The 19160-nt window shown below is 39.3% G+C and overlaps 1 protein-coding gene across 2 annotated transcripts; it reads left to right on the top strand.

The window, feature by feature from the left end:
* The first annotated feature begins 3920 nt into the window (after positions 1–3920).
* ldb3b (LIM domain binding 3b) lies at positions 3921–18691 on the top strand. Of its 2 annotated transcripts, XM_027002670.2 has the most exons (9): positions 3921–4134; positions 9957–10108; positions 12756–12831; positions 15321–15343; positions 16210–16410; positions 16960–16992; positions 17568–17734; positions 17974–18010; positions 18161–18691. In XM_027002670.2, exons 1-9 carry the CDS (start codon positions 4039–4041, stop codon positions 18255–18257), a joined length of 882 nt encoding a protein of 293 aa, XP_026858471.2. In that variant the 5' UTR covers positions 3921–4038; the 3' UTR covers positions 18258–18691. The 2 variants fall into 2 exon arrangements, with proteins under 2 accessions (XP_026858471.2, XP_026858470.2); XM_027002669.2 differs by lacking the exons at positions 15321–15343; positions 16210–16410; positions 16960–16992 and adding an exon at positions 13369–13718.
* The last annotated feature ends 469 nt before the right edge of the window (positions 18692–19160 follow it).

Here is a 19160-nt window from a genome sequence, read left to right as displayed (position 1 = left end):
AAATGAGCATTTTTGTTTATTAAGAATTTGTAAACACATAATCCTACATATGTATCACAGTGTATGATGTATACTGTAAAAATGTGTTATTGTGCAATATGTTATATGTAATATGTAATATGAACCTCAACACATAGTTTTCCTAGCCTTTAGTGAACAGCTATAGTGTAGTTAGCTACAGCGTGTAATTTTGTGAAAGTAAATAATTCAGAATGAGTTATTGATAGTCTGTCTTTAAATTATGCCACTGTTACTGGAATGAAATTAAAAATCATTCACATCCATGTTAATCCTTAATTTGCAGCCATTTAAATCACTGGTCATAAGGTCACAGTAAAACATACTGTAGTCTTCAGATTAAGGATTTGCTTTTCTACTGGATTTTTGCAGATACTTTAGTGGGATTAATATGGCAGCATCATTGCTTCCTGGGGGATTAAGACAAATTGCTTTTAACGCGATTAATTTTTGGGAAAGGGCTAAGCCATTTCATGGTTTGTATTTGTATTGACTACAGGTCTCCACAGCCTAATGCTTGACATTGCTTTCACGTACTAGGTATCTACCCCTTTTGCCATCCTTATTTAGCTGTAAGACATGTCCTATTTACACAAAGTAATGTTTTTGGATCGCTAAAGCAACCTTTTATTCACAGTTCAATCTTTGAGTGCCTTGCATTTCCGACTGTTGCAATGTTCTATTGATTGACTACCCTTCACTCATTATGTGCTGCTGAGTGTTTTTTTAACATGTACTTTATATCCTGTCACTCAGTCTTATCAGTCATGTGTTCGTGTGTCCTGGGCCAGAAGTTCTACCAACTAGAACTGTCCCAGATGGCTTGATCGCTGTACACAACGAGCCCGTTATCAGTCATATCTGATGATTCCTTGAAGAATGAACTTGTCTGTGGGTAAAGGGTTATAAATAGAGTGCTAATGAATTCCTGTCTGTTTGACACGTTGGTGGCTACTCTCTAACCTCGTGTACGGTGTTGGAACAGCACCTGGGCCTGATCTGCTCTGGCAGGTCAGCAATGAGCACAACTAAGAGTGGCAAACCCCCTGCCTCACATCCTCATTCCTGTTTCTTCCTGTTTGTCAGCATCTTGTTTACATAACCTATACAGCCTCTGATTTTGTGTTTTCATCCCCTGTGTTTTATTTATTAGCCTTTTATAGTCATATATGGAGATATGAAAGGCATGAGGTCTATACAAAGGGCATCATGTTTTTGAGGTTTCTCTGCCATGGACAGGAGTTGGTGGGTCACCTATCAGCATTGGTGTGACCTGCTTCTCTCAAGATCCGACTTTCATAGCAGGCTCTGGTATTAAGGTCAAGAGTCTAGAAGATAAGATTCAATTGCAAAGAGAACCATGGTGATATCATGACCCATTGCACAAGAAAAACAAAATACTCTGAGCTCACAGATTGGCTCAGATTATACTGCTAACCAGGGAATGAGCCATATTTATTGCTTCCTAATATGGTATTAAAAAAACTATTATGTTTATGTTATGTATGGAATCTTATTCAAAATGTATACACTTAATAAAAGTTATTAGCTCATATACAGTGGTTAAAATGCGTCTTTCTTTGAATAGTTAAAAACTTTCATAGCCCATCCTAAAAAATAATATGGTTTCACATTATTTTTAAAATTCTTATTAATGTTTTGTGTTATTTTACATTTCTAAATAAAACCAAATGAATGACAAAATTATGTGCACTGGACTTCGATAAATAAGGATATGCCGATGGGTTTATCTGAGCTGAGAATATCTGAGAACAGTAAAAAAAATCCTTTGTGACTACCACAGATTCAAAAAGTTTTAGAATTTTTTACTGATTGACCTTTTCCATTTGTGACATCAGGAAGGAAACTAGCTCTCCTCTGGCTTCAGAAAAAAATGTCTTCCTGAAAGGTTTAGGGTTCCATTGCTAATGCAGGAGCAGAGTTCAACCCCAGTGGAGACATCCACTAGTGAATCCATTACTAGCATGAAATAAATCCCTGAGGTTCAACCATGAGCCGGCTGCCACTAGTTCAGCTTTGCTCACCAAACACACACAATCACCGCATGTAAACGACAGTAGACAGTTTTCAAGTTTTCCTGCGCCATTTACTACTTCCTGCCTTTTGTGGAGTATGATGTTCAATTAATGTGAAAAGATAAATGGAAAATTAGAACAATGCTGGATATTTGGAATAGAGATAATAACTCGAATGCTGCACGTTCAGTTCAAACACATATTACTGCCTGAATGAATCATGTTATTTAAAACATGTCGCAAAATTAAAGCAACTAAAATCAGTTAGCTAGTGCCTTATTTCAGATTTAGTTTTATTTGAAGTTTTTGCGCTCTGAGTTAAGGTATCTACTTTCTGTCACATTCTAGTTTATGAGGATATAAACATTTTAACTCATTTTGTAAAACCTGCTTTGACTTCTTGATGGAGACTGGGGCACTGAATTCCTCTGACCTTTAGTAAAGACTTTTCTTAGGTCATGAATGCAGTGGGTGAGTTGGTGTGGTTATAAATGTGAACAAGAGGATTAGAGGCTACCAAGAAGCAGTGCACTCTGCAGAGCCAACCATTACCTCATGAACATCAGAGAGGGGGTCACTAACACCCCTATAACAGGACACTGTCATGGGGATGTGGCAGGATCTGGAGAGAGGTAGAGAGAGAGAGAGAGAGAGAGAGAGAGAGAGAGAGAGAGAGGTGATGAGGATATTGGTACCTAGGTGGGGGAAATGTGAAAGAGATTTATTTTTCCAAATGCCAACACTGTGTGTGTAATAATAGCCATTCTTTGTGCCATGTGTGATGTGATAGAAAAGGAATGCAATGAGTGATTGAGAAATCAGAAGGCAACCAGGTAAGATAACAATGCAAATTCAGTTTATGAAGGCCTGAACTTTACTTCAAGAGGAAAACATGAGCATTTACTCATAATACTAACCCAAACAGATGGGCTATAAGAAACATTTTTAATTACAGTTCAAGTGTTGCAATTATTTATGGAATGTCAAAATGACACAAAACCTTATCATGAAAGTCACATTTTTGGTGTCTATGTGTTAAATATAGTCTATTCTGCTCGATTATCTCATGTGATTCCATGGCTAGATACTTCTCTATAGAAATTACATTAAATTACTAAGTCAGTCTGACAGTGTGTGAGATGTGATGAGACATTTTGCCTTTGTGGGCTGGCAAAGGCTTCAGTGGACCATCTACAAGGGGGTAGTAGTGTGCTACCCTAATACCATAATATGTTGAGTTCTGGTTGGGCATCAATCTGTCAAGCTCAAAGCAGAATATCAGATGTGTGTATATAGGCAGAGTAGCTGTCATACAGTTTGAGTATGGACACTGTCTATGACATCAGCATCTCGCTTGCTTGAAGAGGAGTCCTGTGTATAGGTTTCTTCCTAATGTTCTGGGGCACACTTTGTTCAGTCAGTGCAAGCCCACAGAAGCAGAGTGAAAAAAATGTGTTAGCCTAAGAGGAGGCTATATTCGCCCAGTGAACCATAGGGGCTTGCTATCTGTGGGTGTCCCCTTACATGCCATATAAGGGTCCCAAAGACTAGAGTGCTATCGCTTTCTGCAGTGTAGGGCTATTCTTAGGCTGTCTGTCCAGGCCATCCGCGCAGGCAAGATCTCTCTTCTTTCTGCTTTTCAACACTTTTTTCTAGTTTATTTTGTTCATGTAAACAAGGGAGCAGTTCATTTATTGGGTGCCTTACGGTTGGAAGATTAGCTGACTTGCTTTTCCTTTACATTGGTTGGGAAGCGATTGGTTATGGCTTGTGTCCTGTACTGACATCTGTTTGTTGACTGGCTGTGTGTCACTTCGCTCCCTCGTGCGTTATTGCCAACCCTTATTATCGTTCTTGTGTTTTAGAGGCTCCTTGGCGCCTGCCCGTACCCGGGTGTTCGTCCAGACTGCAGGGTGAACAGCGAAAACAAAAGAAAGGAGTTACTTGTCCCAAGACGAGGCTTTTCATCTGAACTGTCCACAAAATGAGCAATTACACAGTAACTCTGTCTGGACCTGCACCATGGGGCTTCAGACTGCAGGGAGGCAAAGACTTCAACATGCCTCTGACAATCTCCAGGGTAAGGCCTATCAAAGATGCCAAATACACTCTAATAACACTGAAACCCTAGCTATAATAATCATTCCATTGATGGTGTATTCTCTCCTGTGTGCTATTTTTTGTTAACACCTACAGCAATCTAAAAGATTGACCAGACCAAGTAGTTTTCTGTTTAGATGTCAATTAGACACTTTTTCAGTGTTCATGTTTTTCAGACACGCATGTCACATTTTTTCCACACACCCATATCATTTTCCACATAGCCATATGGAATGATTACATAACTTAATGTGTTGCAAATGCTGTTGTGCCTGCTATTATAGTCCATCCTGACATTATCTAACCAGCTCTGGCCAAAGCGAAGTGAGAAGTGCCTTGATGTGTGTACAGTGAGGGCTATGAATAGCAATAGTCAAGTCGTGTGCGTGTGGCTGTGGTAAGATGAAGCAAAAAGGAACAAGTGCTGATATGCGCTGCAGGGCAGATTTTGCCAGGCTCTCTGGCAGGCATATTGGACTGGGCTTAGCCTTGTGCCATCCTTCAGAGAGTTGCAATTCAGATTGTCTGCCAAATAATGTGCAGTTTGTTAATCTGTCAGTCTAAAAGAGAATAGACCTCATCTGAACAAGGAGTCGTCTAATTGTGTGGATCCCAGTTAACAGCTCAGTTGTCTCTGCAGCACCCATTATGTAATGATTCTCATGGCATGTTTAAGTTACCCAGTAGGAGCGTGTATTTGCACTCAACTCAACTGTTGGTAGGATCCCAGGACCTCTTGTGGCATGTTTCACAGAGAGACATTCAAGTTGTCATTACTCACTCATGATGTAGCTCATTTTAGCTCAGGGCTCTTAAGCATAACTGCTAAAATAGCTTAGGTTTGCCAATGAATGAGATACATTTGGAAGTGGCTGGGCTGTGCTTTTAGTATCTAGTGTTCTCTGATTGACAGACAGTCTGAAATCATGTGTGTCAGACACAGGTACATGTAAACGGGCACAAGTAAATGCTCTATGTTCCATACCATTGGTTTGGTTTTGCTTTGCACTAAACCGTCTGTGTGACAGTGAAAAAGACACAGAGGGTTTCATGATTGACATTCTGGACTGGGTCCATGATGAACAATTCAAACATGCTGTTTTATCAGATGGGTGACATTAGATTGCTGTACCTCCTTTGAGTTTATAGACTGTATTATCTTGATAGGAGCACTAGTTAAGTTCATTATTTTTATTATTATTTACATTTATATAGCACCTTTTTCAGACTCAAGGATGCCTTACAGACAGATATCAGCATTTGCAATCACTCACACACTGATAAGAAGCAGCAGTCAATTTATGCACAGCAGTTGTATTGATGGCTTTGAGAAGTTAAGGTTTAACAACTGCATAGAATTCCTGCTTTTGTGGTCAGTGGCTTTACTCAGTTTATGTTATATTGTACTGCCATGGCCATGATACATTTTTACTATGTGTTGATCTCTGAATTCAGATGTTCACTTCCATGCTAAAGGATGTGGTCAAAATGAACCCAGAGAGACTGTAGTCTGCTGCAAGAGGAAATCTCTAATACTGACAAATGAGTGTCAGGCAGCCCAGTTCAGCCATTAAACTATGGACAGGGCATGTAGCCATATACTGGCTTCTACCTTTAATAATATGGGACTGCCATAAGCTCTCTGGTGGTAGGTCTACCTGTAGGTCTAGGGTAAGGCATTGGCCTGACGATTTAACCAGTTAATAGAAAGTATCCTACAGAGTGTATTGTTCAGGTTTAAGATTCTGTTACTTCTAATCAGGCCAGTTTGTAGCATTTACAGTGTAATTAACTCTTGGAACCCATGGGAAGTGAAAAAAAGCATTGCCAATGGGACAGCAAAATGTGCAATCCTGGGTGGATAGGACACACAGTCCATCAGAAGCTTTGAATGAGAGATGATTTTTCTGCCCTCAGAGAGACTGGAGTGTATAAACAGTACTTTGCAATCATCGTAAAATGATGAAATGTAAGATTTGACTTACTGTTCTAGAATGAAGAAATGTAAGATTTGACTGTTCTAGAATGATGAATGTAAGATTTGACTGTTCTAGAATGATGAATGTAAGATTTGATTGACTGTTCTAGAATGATGAATGCTGAATCATCAACTGATTAGTGCATGGCAGTGAATTAATCTGAATATTTTCATGTTATACTTAATTTACATAAGGGGTGAATAGAATAATGTAATGAAGATGTATAAACCAAATCTTGTGATATAAAAAACAGGCTTGTAAAGTAAATCTGGTTAAAGAAATGAGTGAATACATAAGGAAAGCTATAGGATGCCAAAAAACACAACAACAAAAAAACCCTCGGGGCAAACACTGTCTGTAGGATTTCATTGACCTTACCTGAACTGCTGACAAAGAACTGGACTTCTGGTGATTGACATTAGATAGACGTCAGGCCAGCACATACAAATATAAGTACCATTAGGGTGTGAGTTTGTGTGTGACAAACATGTGTGACAGATGGAGGACTGGATTTAAGGATAAAATAAATGTGTGTGTGTGTGTGTGTGTGTGTGTGTGTGTGTGTGTGTGTGTGTGTGTGTGTGTGTGTGTGTGACAGAGATAGAGAGAGAGGACTGGATTTATGGATAAAATGAAGCTGGATTATGATAAGATGCCTGGACACAACAATAACTTTTAGCCACTGGACTGATAAGAGCTTTATCTAACAAATTCCCACTCAATAATGATGTATTTAGAAACATTTAGACTGGAACATCTTGTAGGTTGAGTTCCTCTCTGACAATAAAAAGTGTTAATACAGCATTAAATGCCTTCTAGAATCTAATATATTTTCAACATTGTCTTGCATATCGAGGATGGCAAGTTCTATAAAGTGCAAGTGTTTTTGCATCTGAGATAATAAAAAAACATATTTAAATAATTATACCAGCAAGATTACATTACTGTTTTGTTTTTTTCACCATGAATGACAATATGGCACGCTTCATCTGGCATGACAATATGGCACGCTTCATCTTTCTTTATTTCTTTAGCATTAGAGTTGAACAATTGCATTATTGGCACCTCAGTATTTCAGAATCCCATATAAAGAATGCATCAGTATAGTTTGTCCTGGAAAAGGTGAGTTGTGGCTGATGGTCTGCTACTATGGGGAGATAGTGTAGAGGCTTTTGCAAGTGTTTATATAGGTGTATATTAGCAAACAGAGATGCCATGAGCAGCATGTGAGTAGCCATCCCGCATTAGCAGTCCAAACAGTACTTCTGGCTGGGTCATTCCCAAAGCATTGTTCGCTAATTAAAGCTGACATTTTAGCAGACACATTCTCATCAGTCACAGAGCCTGTAACCCTGCTTCTCTATTCTTTCAAAACTATGGTGCATTACCAAACACAGCCCTCTGTACTACCCTACAGTATTACTATCTAATTACTGTGTCAAATAAATTAGTTTCTTGATAGTACTTTATAAAAGAAGAATGTGAATATGTTTAATATATTAGATATTAAATGAGATATGTTTTGTACATGCCTGACAAAGATGGGTTAGAGTGGAGCAAATTTGTAAATATCGTTAGGATATTTGGGACAGTAGAAAAGCTTTTTCAAATCCCAACATGTTCTCAGTGTGAAGTTCACTGCAGTTAACCACTTTATTATTATCCAGTTATCTGTTTTGGTTAATTTTCATGCAAAAATACAATTAAATGAAACATAGTACTCCTCTGTCTATTGAAATCACCATCCCCTTGTGCCCTATCCGGCATATAGATAATTAATAAATATTTTGCCTTTTAATGTACATGTAATGTTTATCCACTGGCACATACATATTTAATTCATGATTTAATAATATGAATTTTAATTACATTTTCATTAATAATAAAACACTAAAAGATAAGCAAAATAAAATATATTTGGATGGTGTTGCCCTGAGCTAGAGAACTAGAGAGGAGATGCAGTGTGAATTCCCAGTAGTGAATCGTATGGCGTTCCTGACCAGCACACTCCAAACTGAAGCATCTTCATGAAGCAGCTAGATAACACCTGAGCTGTCCAGCCTTGATTACTGCATTAGGAGGGATCATTGACTATGCTGTTGTCTGGACAGTGTGAAGGGACCTCTAACATGTCACAGTGGCCACAAACACACACACTGCAGTAGACAGCTCCTGGCAACATTTGAGACTCCTCAGTGCTTGTGAGAATGTACATTTTACTCATTGCATGTAGGTTTAGGTCAGAGAAAAATGCAGTGCAAACATGAAGGCGAGTGCTTGGACCGGTTTAGAGAGCATGAGTCTGCAGCAGTGGACTCTGAGCACTTACTTATACTCAGGCTGTGTGGGGACAATACCATCTGTACTAAACTAAAAAGGGGATTACAACTGAAAGTAAAAATAAGCACAATTTAAAAAAAAATCATTTGTATATTGTGTTTGCAATATATGTAGTGTTTCTTGGAATGTTTTTTTGTAGGCATAGCACAAGAGAAATACATTTCCCAGTGTTATTACCCTAATGAAACATCTTTACTGACGACACATTTAAAGGCTGGCATGGTGCCTGGGTCCATCTTGCTGAGGGAGTGTGTTGAATAATGGTAACAGGTGGGAGGGCAGCAGAGCAGGGGGCCCCTGGGAGCAAGCTCAGATGGAGGGGTCGGCAACAACACTCTTTATTTTTAACGTTTTAACGAGCTACCCATAAGCCAAGTTAGCAGCTCCACAATATGGGGTTTCAATGCTCAACTGATGCTGATCTGTAGGTTCTTCTAATGCAGGTGGGAAAGTCTTACTAGTTATGTAATATGAAGAAATAAACTAAGTGCAGAAAGTGAAACTAACTTTGATATGAAACCCAGAGACTATAATATTATTATATTATCTATATTATTACATTTTCTACATTATTCAGCACATGATAAAATGCCTTTTAACATTGCAATACCACAGTTGGATTCTTTTGGGTTACCTGATTTTGTCTGCTTTGATCAGGCTCTTTTAGGATGTTAACTTCCTTCCACCAATACCCCCAAGTCCTAGCATCTTAATGTCTTACTAAATATTGCTGGTGCAATGACACTCTTCTCTACATGTTCATTACAAACAAATAATTATCTCTTATGAGTAATAAGTAAATATCTTCTTCACCCAATAACAACCTGGTTAAATGTACCTGTGAGGTCGGCAGAGGGAGTGAGACGTGAGTGCCAGAATGGAGTGTCTTTATTCTCCACTGAAACACAAATAACAAAGCACCATGGAGAATAGAAATTAAAGGAAAGAAAGGAAATAGCACTGGCAGTAGTTCTCGCGGTGTAGTGGCACAGCAGAGTAGCCGTAAGCAGGGATGGGTTGTACTCCGGGCTTTAAATAGAGGGAGAAACAGAGTCAAAACCAGGCACAGGCGCAAGCAGTCAATAATCGGGTGATTGGGAGCAGGGTAGGTATAGTGTGTGTGTGTGACAAGGGGCATGTCCCTTGGGTGGGGTGTCTAGTACACAATGACAGTACCTATAATGAAAATAAATTAGTGAATAAAGAAATGCTGGCTCCAATCATTACCTCAACTTGCACCTACTGGAGTTATTTTTCAGTATGGGAAACTTTATTTGCCACACATCTTATTTATGCATTGTTTGTGCATGTTTTTTTTATAAAAATATTTTGTGAACTATAATATGTAATATGTCACATAATATAAAAAGGTATTATATTAAAAAGGTCATAACTAAAAGTGATGATGTGGAGTGAAAATGTGGTCTTTGGTATTTTGTCTCATAGTGGTTATTTAACAGAACATTGCGGCATATGTCCACAGATCACACCAGGCAGCAAGGCAGCCAATGGAAACCTGACCCAAGGTGACATCATCTTGACTATCGATGGGGTCAGCACTGAGGGCATGACCCACCTGGAGGCCCAGAACAAGATCAAACTAGCAACTACTAAACTGAGCCTGTCCATGCAAAAGTAAATATTTACACAGGTTCACTAAGACCTCTCTCTCTCTCTCTCTCTCTCTCTCTCTCTCTCTCTCTCTTTCTCTTTACGTCTCTCACTCTTTTTGTCACATTAATTTTGCTGTTAATGTATTCTCTCTCCATCCTCTTACTGGTTTGATGTTTGGCCACAGTGCAGATATTCAGAGGCACCAGCAATCCATCACATCTACCAGTGTTATAATGAGTTTACCTGAGAAATGGATGCCAGCATTAAATGTGCTCTCAGTGAGGGATAAAGGCAGTCATAGTTGAGCTGGCATACAGCAGAAATGAAAGATAGCATACATGCTTTCTCATAGATAATTCAGAATTATCACTGTCCTGTGAATCCTAACAGCTATTATGTAAAAAAACAATCTATAACTCACTTTCAGTTTTTTTAATAAGAAAGGCCCTTAACCCTTAACCATCAATTGCTCAAGTTGTGCTACAAGTTGTACTCAGTCATAATTGTAAGTCGGTTTGGATAAAAGCGTCACCTATTTGCAGTAAATGTAAATGTAAACAGACACTCCATCAGGTCTGACCAATGGAGATGAAACATTTTGAGAGTCAGAGTTTGAGTGGAAGAAGCGAGAGACAGAAGGAGAAAATTATGGTTTTAAATACCACCATGCTACAACTCCTCTGCGGCATTGCGCTCAGATTCTCTGGCTGGGTCCATACCACTAGCTAGCCTTCATTACACGTTCCCCTTATATTATTCTTACAGACAAGAATCTCAACAATAAAAGGCCCCCTTTCAGCAGTTGTCCACTTCTTAACAAAAAGAAGGTGGTAAAGGATTTGTGGTGCCTCCAATAAATTTTATGAATCATTTTTATTACTTGCTGTATGAATTCCCTGACAGCACAATAAAATGTACCAGATTAACTACACATTAGACATAAACTCACAGACACAAGCCATCATTTCCTTTTACTCCTGCAATGTTTCCTGTCTTTGATAAGAGCCTCACAGGGGTTGTATTGAAACTGTTTGTGGACTGCACTGGAGAGGGAGTTATAGTAATGTGTATGTATGCTTTCTGAGAATCCAGTTTCTATCACATTTCCTTGATGTTGGTGTTTTCTGGTGCTGATGTGTATACACTAAGTGTTTTCACAGATTTTTCTAACCCATAGAAAATGACATATTTTGGTTAGACTGACCTAAAGTTATCTATTGGAATGACTAAAATGATCACCCACAGTAAATTTAATGCAGGCAATTTATTTATGTATTTATTTACTTGAGTACAAACGACTTGGTTTATTTTCTACTTTAAATATAGCCTTGTGTTTTATTAGAGAAAAATAGAATGCAAAAGCATATATTGACTATATTCTATGACAAAAGACAGGTAACAATAACACATAGATTCCGTCATATTAGTACAAGCATTACAGTTAAAGCAAGATGACCTGTTGTGGTGTGACTTTTGTTGTGATAATTACATAGTAACCTTCAGGGAGAATGAACTAGGCAGTTCATTTGTCCTTCAGCAAAGAGTTTTGTCAAGCCTCACAGATGTAGTCTGTCACTTCCTTTTACGCCGTCTCAGGTCAAAGATACGTAGGGGGTGTACTGGAGCTGTTTGTTGACTGAAGTCTTATAGTAATGTGCATGTGTGTAATAAGACAGACTTATAGTAATGAGACAGTTATGATGAGTAATGTGCATGTCTGATTTCTGAGAATCCAGTACAGGTTCTCAGAAAGCAATGTATAATTATTTTGATGTTGGTGCTCTCTGGTATGCATATACTTAGACCACAAATTTTCTAACCCCAGAAAGACCAGTGAAAATTATATATTACCCACTGACATATTTTGTTCAATCAATTGGACATAATTATCACCCATAGCTAATTTCATGCAAGCTATTTATTTATTTACATTTACATCATTTGGCAGCTGCCATTGTCCAGAGTGATTTACAGAAGTGCTTTGTAGTCTCTATCAAATACATATCCTGGAAGAACAATAGATAGGTCAGTGTCAAGAATAGTGTGGAAAAGCCCTGGCTAGCATGGAATATTTATTTGTTTATTTAAGAACAAAGCACATTTGAAGTAGAATTATTGGCTTCTTTTCTGCTTACAAATGTAAATATAGCTTTTAAAAGCCTTTAAATATTGGCATTCTACAAGAAAAGACAGGTAACTAAAACAAAGACAGCCTTCTGTGGTGTGACTTTTGTGCTAATTACTTGTAACCTTCAGGGAGAATTAACTAGGTATAAGGTGTTTGATTATGCTGGACAGGGCATAGTTCACAGTGGTGTTGTTATTGTGTTAGAATAAAGACACAGATTGAATTCCAAGTGAGAATCCTGTGAGAAACTATGAGCTGACCTTTTATTATAATATAACCATGCCATTACATCTGGCCCAGCATAATGTGTCAGCTTGCATTAAGTCTACATAGTCATTTCTTTTTTAGCTTAATGGTATGCTATGGCTCTGAGAGACATTTACCTTTCTTATGTACATTTATTTATACCCTCATTTAGAAATAGATTGATTTAGAACTACCCTTACCTGTTAACTATCACTAATGTGTGCTATTTGAAGATAAGCTTAAATCTGTTTAAGTCAGTAAGCTTGCAAATGACTGCTTTGATTGTTCTGGCAGGTCAAGACGCCCAGCCCCTGTGCCTACAGCTACGCCAAGAATGGACTCACCCATGCCAGTTATTCCTCACCAGAAGGTAATTATATCTCAGTGATATCTCAATAATGTCTCGAACACTTAAGCAGCAGGAACACTAGGCCATGAAGACATGTCTAATGTGCAGTTGTTTCAGTAATACTTCCCTTGCTCTGATAACTCTACAACTGTGTTCAAAATGACAAGCTTCTGTTGTACTGTGTGTTGACATATTGAGGCTAGCAGCATTTGTTTAACTTGTACACATTGTCATTTTATCTAAGATGATTAACAATCTATGAGAGGTTCTCCAGCACAGATAAAGGGTAGAAGTTGAAATGAGATCACGCAAGATGCTGTTAAATTGTTGTTGTTGTTGTTCTTCTTCGTCTTTTTCTTCTTCTTCTTTTTCTTCATATTTCATGTTTTTTGAGTGCTGGCTCCCTCTAGAGGGTCTTTCATGTGATGCAATATCATATATAAGTATAAACCCTTTCTCAGGTGTGGTTAGTGGGCTGTCTTTCGTGATGTTGCGAAAAGAATTCCAAAATTGCCTTGTCAGTTCTTCAGTTTTGTCTGACATTTTCAATCACTAAAGAAAACTGTGAAAGAAGAGGAAGATGAATCTCCCTTTGGCATCCAGCTGGCTGAAATAACCTCCAGGAAATCAATTACTCATGAAGAACCTTCTGGAAAACCTGAAGAACAATTAGAGGTTGCACCTTCTCCCCAACCACCTATCAGCTCTGAGATCTTGCTTTCTCCCAAACCATCTATCAGCTCACCTGCCAAAACATCTGCTCCAGCATATGTTTCCTTTGGGCATGCAGTAAAATTCAGTCCCAGCCAGAGGGGACAGTATAACTCTCCTATAGGCTTGTATTCTTCAGAGACTCTGAGAGAGATCGCCTTGCAGCATGGTGGCTTAGACAGCATGTCATTACTGGGGTAGGTAATATTATAAGACCCAAACCAAAATGTGTGTATCTTTACTCCAACAGTCACCACTTTCCTTAATCTGCCTTGTTACAACTGCTAATACTTCACTAACAAATGACAAAGTGGGTGTTGGCTAACCTCACCTACATCTCCACAATGCCCTTTTTGAATGACATATTGCAACGAATACTCAGAACATTCCAAATTGAACCTCCAAAATGAACATTCCAAAATGCACATTCTGCTCTAGCATGCTAGTGAGATGGGAATGTACAGGACAGCTGGGCCTCTGGACTGGAACAAGCCCTAGTTTATGGAGCTACAACTGCAAACGCTCTTCCAAATGACAACACACACATCAGGTATATTTATCCCACGAGGGCTACATAATTTTTCATTCATTGGCCATGCCTGTCATTTTGGGATACAGACTACACTCTTTGTAATGATGCACAAGCGTGATGTTCCCTTTGAAAATAAACTTCTGCAAATGGACAGGTCTAGCTACTGCATAGTGAGAAGAAAAAACCAGCTGATCAACTCCTCACACAGATGGAAGCAGTGTCAAATAACACCAGTGTCTGTCTGTGTTGTGACACAGACATTATTATTCTTATTGTGCAAAGGTGCTTCTATTCAGGTCAGTGATGAAACTTAAGGCCACATTCAGGCATGAGTGTTGCCTGGCATGAAAACAAGCCCCATGCCACAATGGATTCTCCTGCTCTCTGACTGAACAGAGAGTGACCTAACCATGAGCTCTCTGGCTAAACAGAGAGTGACCTAACCATGAGCTCTCTGACTGAACAGAGAGTGACCTATCAGTGAGCTCTTTTAATAGCTGGAGAATGTCACAGCTTCTGTTTCAGTGCATCCAAAACCACGTCCTACTGTAGCTATACCATCATATACCACCACTTCTATTTGCAGGGCACAAGAACAGAAATCCTCCAAGCCACATTACATTGAAGTGTCTATGTGTACCTTCATGTTTTACTTTCATATTTGTTTCAGGTCTGGCTGGATCATGTATAATATGTGATGCCCTACTTGACTAACTCAAGTTACTGCTCCTGTACATGATTATTATGTAGCATTATTGAATGCATTTTTGCATTCCTGCTCTTTTATACATGATATGCAATCTGAGAGTCAGCCAGTTTTTTTTGTTTGTGTGTTTGTTTGGTTGGTTGGTTTTTTTGTGCATGTGTGTTGATATACTTTGATTGGTCATATATGTGAACCTGGCAGGGTTTCAGAAGATGGCACAGCACTCCATGATCGTGTTCTGGGGCTGGGCTGCAGAAGCCAAACTCCTGTTCCAGTCAATCATTCTGTGCCACTAGCAAACTGGAATGTACCAATAATAACCATTATTTCCATCATGTGACAAGAGAGAATGGCACCGAATATTTATGGGTCCTGTTGTGTGGTCACATTGATGTTCTACTCGTTGAAAGCAACAAAAGAGGGAAAATGACATTTCGTTCTTTCTTCTTCCTTTTATTAGCTTACTTGTCACTGAAAATAATTTGATTCTATTGGCACACTACTACACAAAGCACACACTAATGCCTCTCATTGTCTGTTTTTTTTTACACGTTGTTGCAGGTCATTGCCAACACAGCTGCCAAGTCAGTAAAATTCCTAAGTGTATAATCGTTAATGTTTACTTGTGTGTGTGTGTGTGTGTGTGTGTGTGTGTGTGTGTGTGTGTGTGTGTGTGTGTGTGTGTGAGTGCGTGTGTGCAATTGCGTTTATGCATGTGTATGTGTGTTCTCAGGCATGGTTCCATTTGAGTGTTACCTGCTTCTTCTGTAATGTACTGGAAAATGTACACGATAAATCATTAAAAATTATATATCTTAATCACATATAACTGTGCTTATATACAGTGGATTGAGGTTTTTGATAGCAATGTGGTACATCATTTCATGTTGGCCTCTATCCACATTCAGTACCAAAAACTAAAAGATGCTCTAGAAATCTGCACACCTAAAGTATACTATAAGTATACTGCATGTTTTGATTATACAGTACATGTAAAGTCTGTGTTTATTCGGATGTCATTTCATCAGCATCACTACACTATGATGAATCTGATAAAAGCTTTTCCCAATCTGCATGCTATGTGCTTACTTTGGGACTTGGTCCTTGTACTTAGTTTGTGTACAGTAAAAGTTGTTGTATGTTGTGTCCTGTTTATGGCAAATTAAGTAAAAAATAAACATTTACTTGATAATTCATTGAACAAGTTATCAAGGTATTCCGTATATAGTATATTGATGAATATCTGCACTAATAAGGTTAACCGGTTGATTTTAGGAGGTAAGTCAGCACTTACTCACTTAAGTATCCCTGCAGTAAACTCTCACGCTCTCTCTCTCTCTCTTATCTTCCTCTGCTCCTGTACGTGCAATCCTCCCTCCACATGTGATCCTAAATATGGCCACCTTCCCCTCCCCTTCCTCCTGCTTGTCACCTGCTTGGCCTCTGACAGCCAAGAGTACATCCCCAGCTTCAATCCCATTGCACTGAAGGACTCTGCTCTGTCCACTCACAAGCCCATAGAGGTGAAAGGGCCAGGGGGCAAGGCCACGATCATCCACGCTCAGTACAACACTCCCATCAGCATGTACTCACAGGACGCCATCATGGATGCCATTGCTGGCCAGGCTCAGGCCAGGGGCGGTGATCTGAGGTGAGTTCCTTCTTCCTGGGCTATCCAAGCCCTTACTTCTTAACATGCTCAGGTGTTCAGCCTGAGGTCTCAGCCACCAGCAATGTGGAAAAGGCTCACTCGCATGCACTAACAATGCAGTTCAAAGTGGGAATTATATTATCCATTCATTTGTTGGTGAGTACCAGGATAGATACTATTTAGATGGAATAGGATAGATGGAAATACAAGTGTTGTACACTAGGGGGCATAATTGACTACTTTTAGCACTAACATCAGAAAAGCTACTAAGGCTTGCACATTTCCAAGTGGAACAGACAGGTAAGGGTGAGTTTGATGGATTCTAGGAGAGGGATGAGTCTTTGAGGCTCCCATGCTGTTGTCTGTCAACCTCATCTTTCCTTTTCCTCTCCTTTCAATTCTGTCACTTCATCCGCTATCCACAACCTATCAACCAACCAAACGTACATTATTCCTCATCCTTGCTCCACCCTCCTGCTTGTCCCCTCCCCCTGCGTGACATGGCCTCATGTTGCCCCTCCCCATCCTGGCTCATCACGTGACTGTCAGTGGCGAGGACCCTGCTTCTGGATCTCCTTTGGCGTAAGTAGCCCAAAGTCTATCAAGTATGGCCTATATACTCAGCTGTGTGTTCTCATCACAAGCGTGCATTCATTACCAAGGGTTGGTTGCAAAAACATCAACATCTACTCTCCCTTTTTCATATTTTGGTATTTTTTTATTATTCAGATTATATACTCAGGAATACCTTCAGAGTACTAATGAGAAGCCAGGAAGTCTCTGCAGTGAGCAATCTGTGTGTTCAGACTCCTGTGTGGACTTTAAAAACAAAGGGATGTTCTGAGTACTTCTATGTCCTGATATACTGTTACATCTAAGTGACTATGATAATAATCAGATAATGAAAATTAATTGCACGCTTGACTAGACTTCATTAATATATTACAGTACATGGTAAAAAGGGCATTCAGCACCATTTAAAAAATAACCCACAAGAGTAAAATGTGAGACTGTCTCTCTGCAAAAAAGATAAATCCAGGTAACAACACTGTTTTGGCTACTACCCGAAGCATGGACAGTGTTAACTTTACTATAAAAAGATAGTCATTTGATCTATTTTTTCTCTTCATCTCCTTCGGTTTCTGTTTGGGGGACAGGTCCCTCCCCGTCAAAGATCCACTGGTGGACAGTGCCTCTCCAGTCTACCAAGCTGTGATTAAGACGGAGGACAAGGAGAACGAGCTTTCTGAGTGGGCTCGCCGTGCAGCCAACCTGCAGTCCAAGTCCTTCCGGATCCTTGCACACATCACAGGGACTGAGTACAGTGAGTCCTCATCTGCTTCCCTTCACAGCAGGAGACTTTGTGTACTAATGCATGCTGGCATACTGCATTGGTGTCAGCAGTACATCATGTGGGGTGAATTCAAGTTTGGTTAGACTAGAGCATCTTTGCTCATCTTTATATATCACAGTCAACACAGACTTGCTTATTCTTTCTTCCCATGTATATCTGATAGTCAGCATAGACATTATTTTTTATTTATTTTTTGTTTTTGTTTTCAGTGCAAGATCCAGATGAGGAAGCTCTTAGGAAATCAAGGTATCTTAGATTGATTTGTAACTGTCAACTGTTATGTACAGTGCCAACAGAGAGATGGATGCAAACCCATCTGAGCACGTGGTTTGGATCAAATATATAACGAACATAAAACTGTCCTCTTTTTCTCCCCTCCACCCTGTATTTGCCCAGGGAGAGGTTCGAATCAGAGGCAAAAGGCCCACGATTTGCCAAATTGAAAAACTGGCACCATGGCCTATCTGCACAGATCTTGAATGTCCAGGAGTAAGTACAAGACAAGGCTGATGGACAAGGGTTCCAAGGCAAGAGTCAACCAAGAAAAGAAGGTGACAGAAAGGAGGTATTGAAGGGAGTAATGTAGTGGCTGCTTTGGGAAATAAAGCAATAGATTAGTCTGTAAGAGAATACAGAGAGCTCTCCTTAGTGTTCCATGTTCAGGTGTCACTATGTCTCATCTATCCTTCCACCAGTAAGATCTTTTCTTTTCTTTTTTCTTTTCCTTTCTTATCCTTTCCTTTCTGTTCCTTTTAGCTATATATCCTAAATTAAAATTAATTGTTGATGTACAAAGGCAAAATCTTAGATAAACTTAAACATGTATACTACGCATTGCACCGCAATATCTCATGCAAACATATATTAAGCAACTGTACTGTTACTAATGTGAATAAAACATTATTTCTTTTATCCAAATCAACAATACATCTGTTGTCAGCGTGTCATTATTGTGTGATTGTGCGACTTCCATTTTCTGGCTAGCCTTCTACCATTGCTCCATGGTTCAGCTCTGACGCTCATGTGCCCATTGTAGGCACTTTCAGAGGTGAACAGGGCTCATCAGGGGCACCCTGACTGGTCTGTGGCTATGCAGTCCTGTACGCAGCAAGCTGCAACGTGTGTTCTGACACCTTTCTAATCATAACCAGCATTAACATTTTCAGAAATTTATGCTAGAGGAGCTCTTCTGCCATCACAATTTGGCCCTTGTGTCAGTCACTCAGATATTTATGCCTGCCCATTTTTCCTGCTTCCAACTCATCAATTTCAAGAACTGAATATTCATTTGATGCCTAATATATCCCATTCCTTTACAGATGTCATTGTAACATTGTAACGTCACCTTTCAATTGCTTTAATATTATTAGGGCCGATTGGTTAGATGCAATTTACA

Source organism: Electrophorus electricus, chromosome 14 (genome assembly GCF_013358815.1).
Source record: "Electrophorus electricus isolate fEleEle1 chromosome 14, fEleEle1.pri, whole genome shotgun sequence".
In the NCBI taxonomy this organism is placed as follows: Eukaryota; Metazoa; Chordata; class Actinopteri; order Gymnotiformes; family Gymnotidae; genus Electrophorus; species Electrophorus electricus.
Note: the sequence above shows the minus strand (reverse complement) of the source record. Positions and strands in the feature narration are given on the sequence as shown.

Excerpts from the sequence above, each read along its gene's own strand:
- ldb3b (XM_027002669.2), top strand. The coding sequence starts at position 4,039 with ATGAGCAATTACACAGTAACTCTGTCTGGACCTGCACCATGGGGCTTC. Across the intron at positions 13,719-17,567 it reads GACAGCATGTCATTACTGGG|GTCCCTCCCCGTCAAAGATC; the intron begins GTAGGTAATATT and ends TTTGGGGGACAG. Across the intron at positions 17,735-17,973 it reads CATCACAGGGACTGAGTACA|TGCAAGATCCAGATGAGGAA; the intron begins GTGAGTCCTCAT and ends TTTTGTTTTCAG.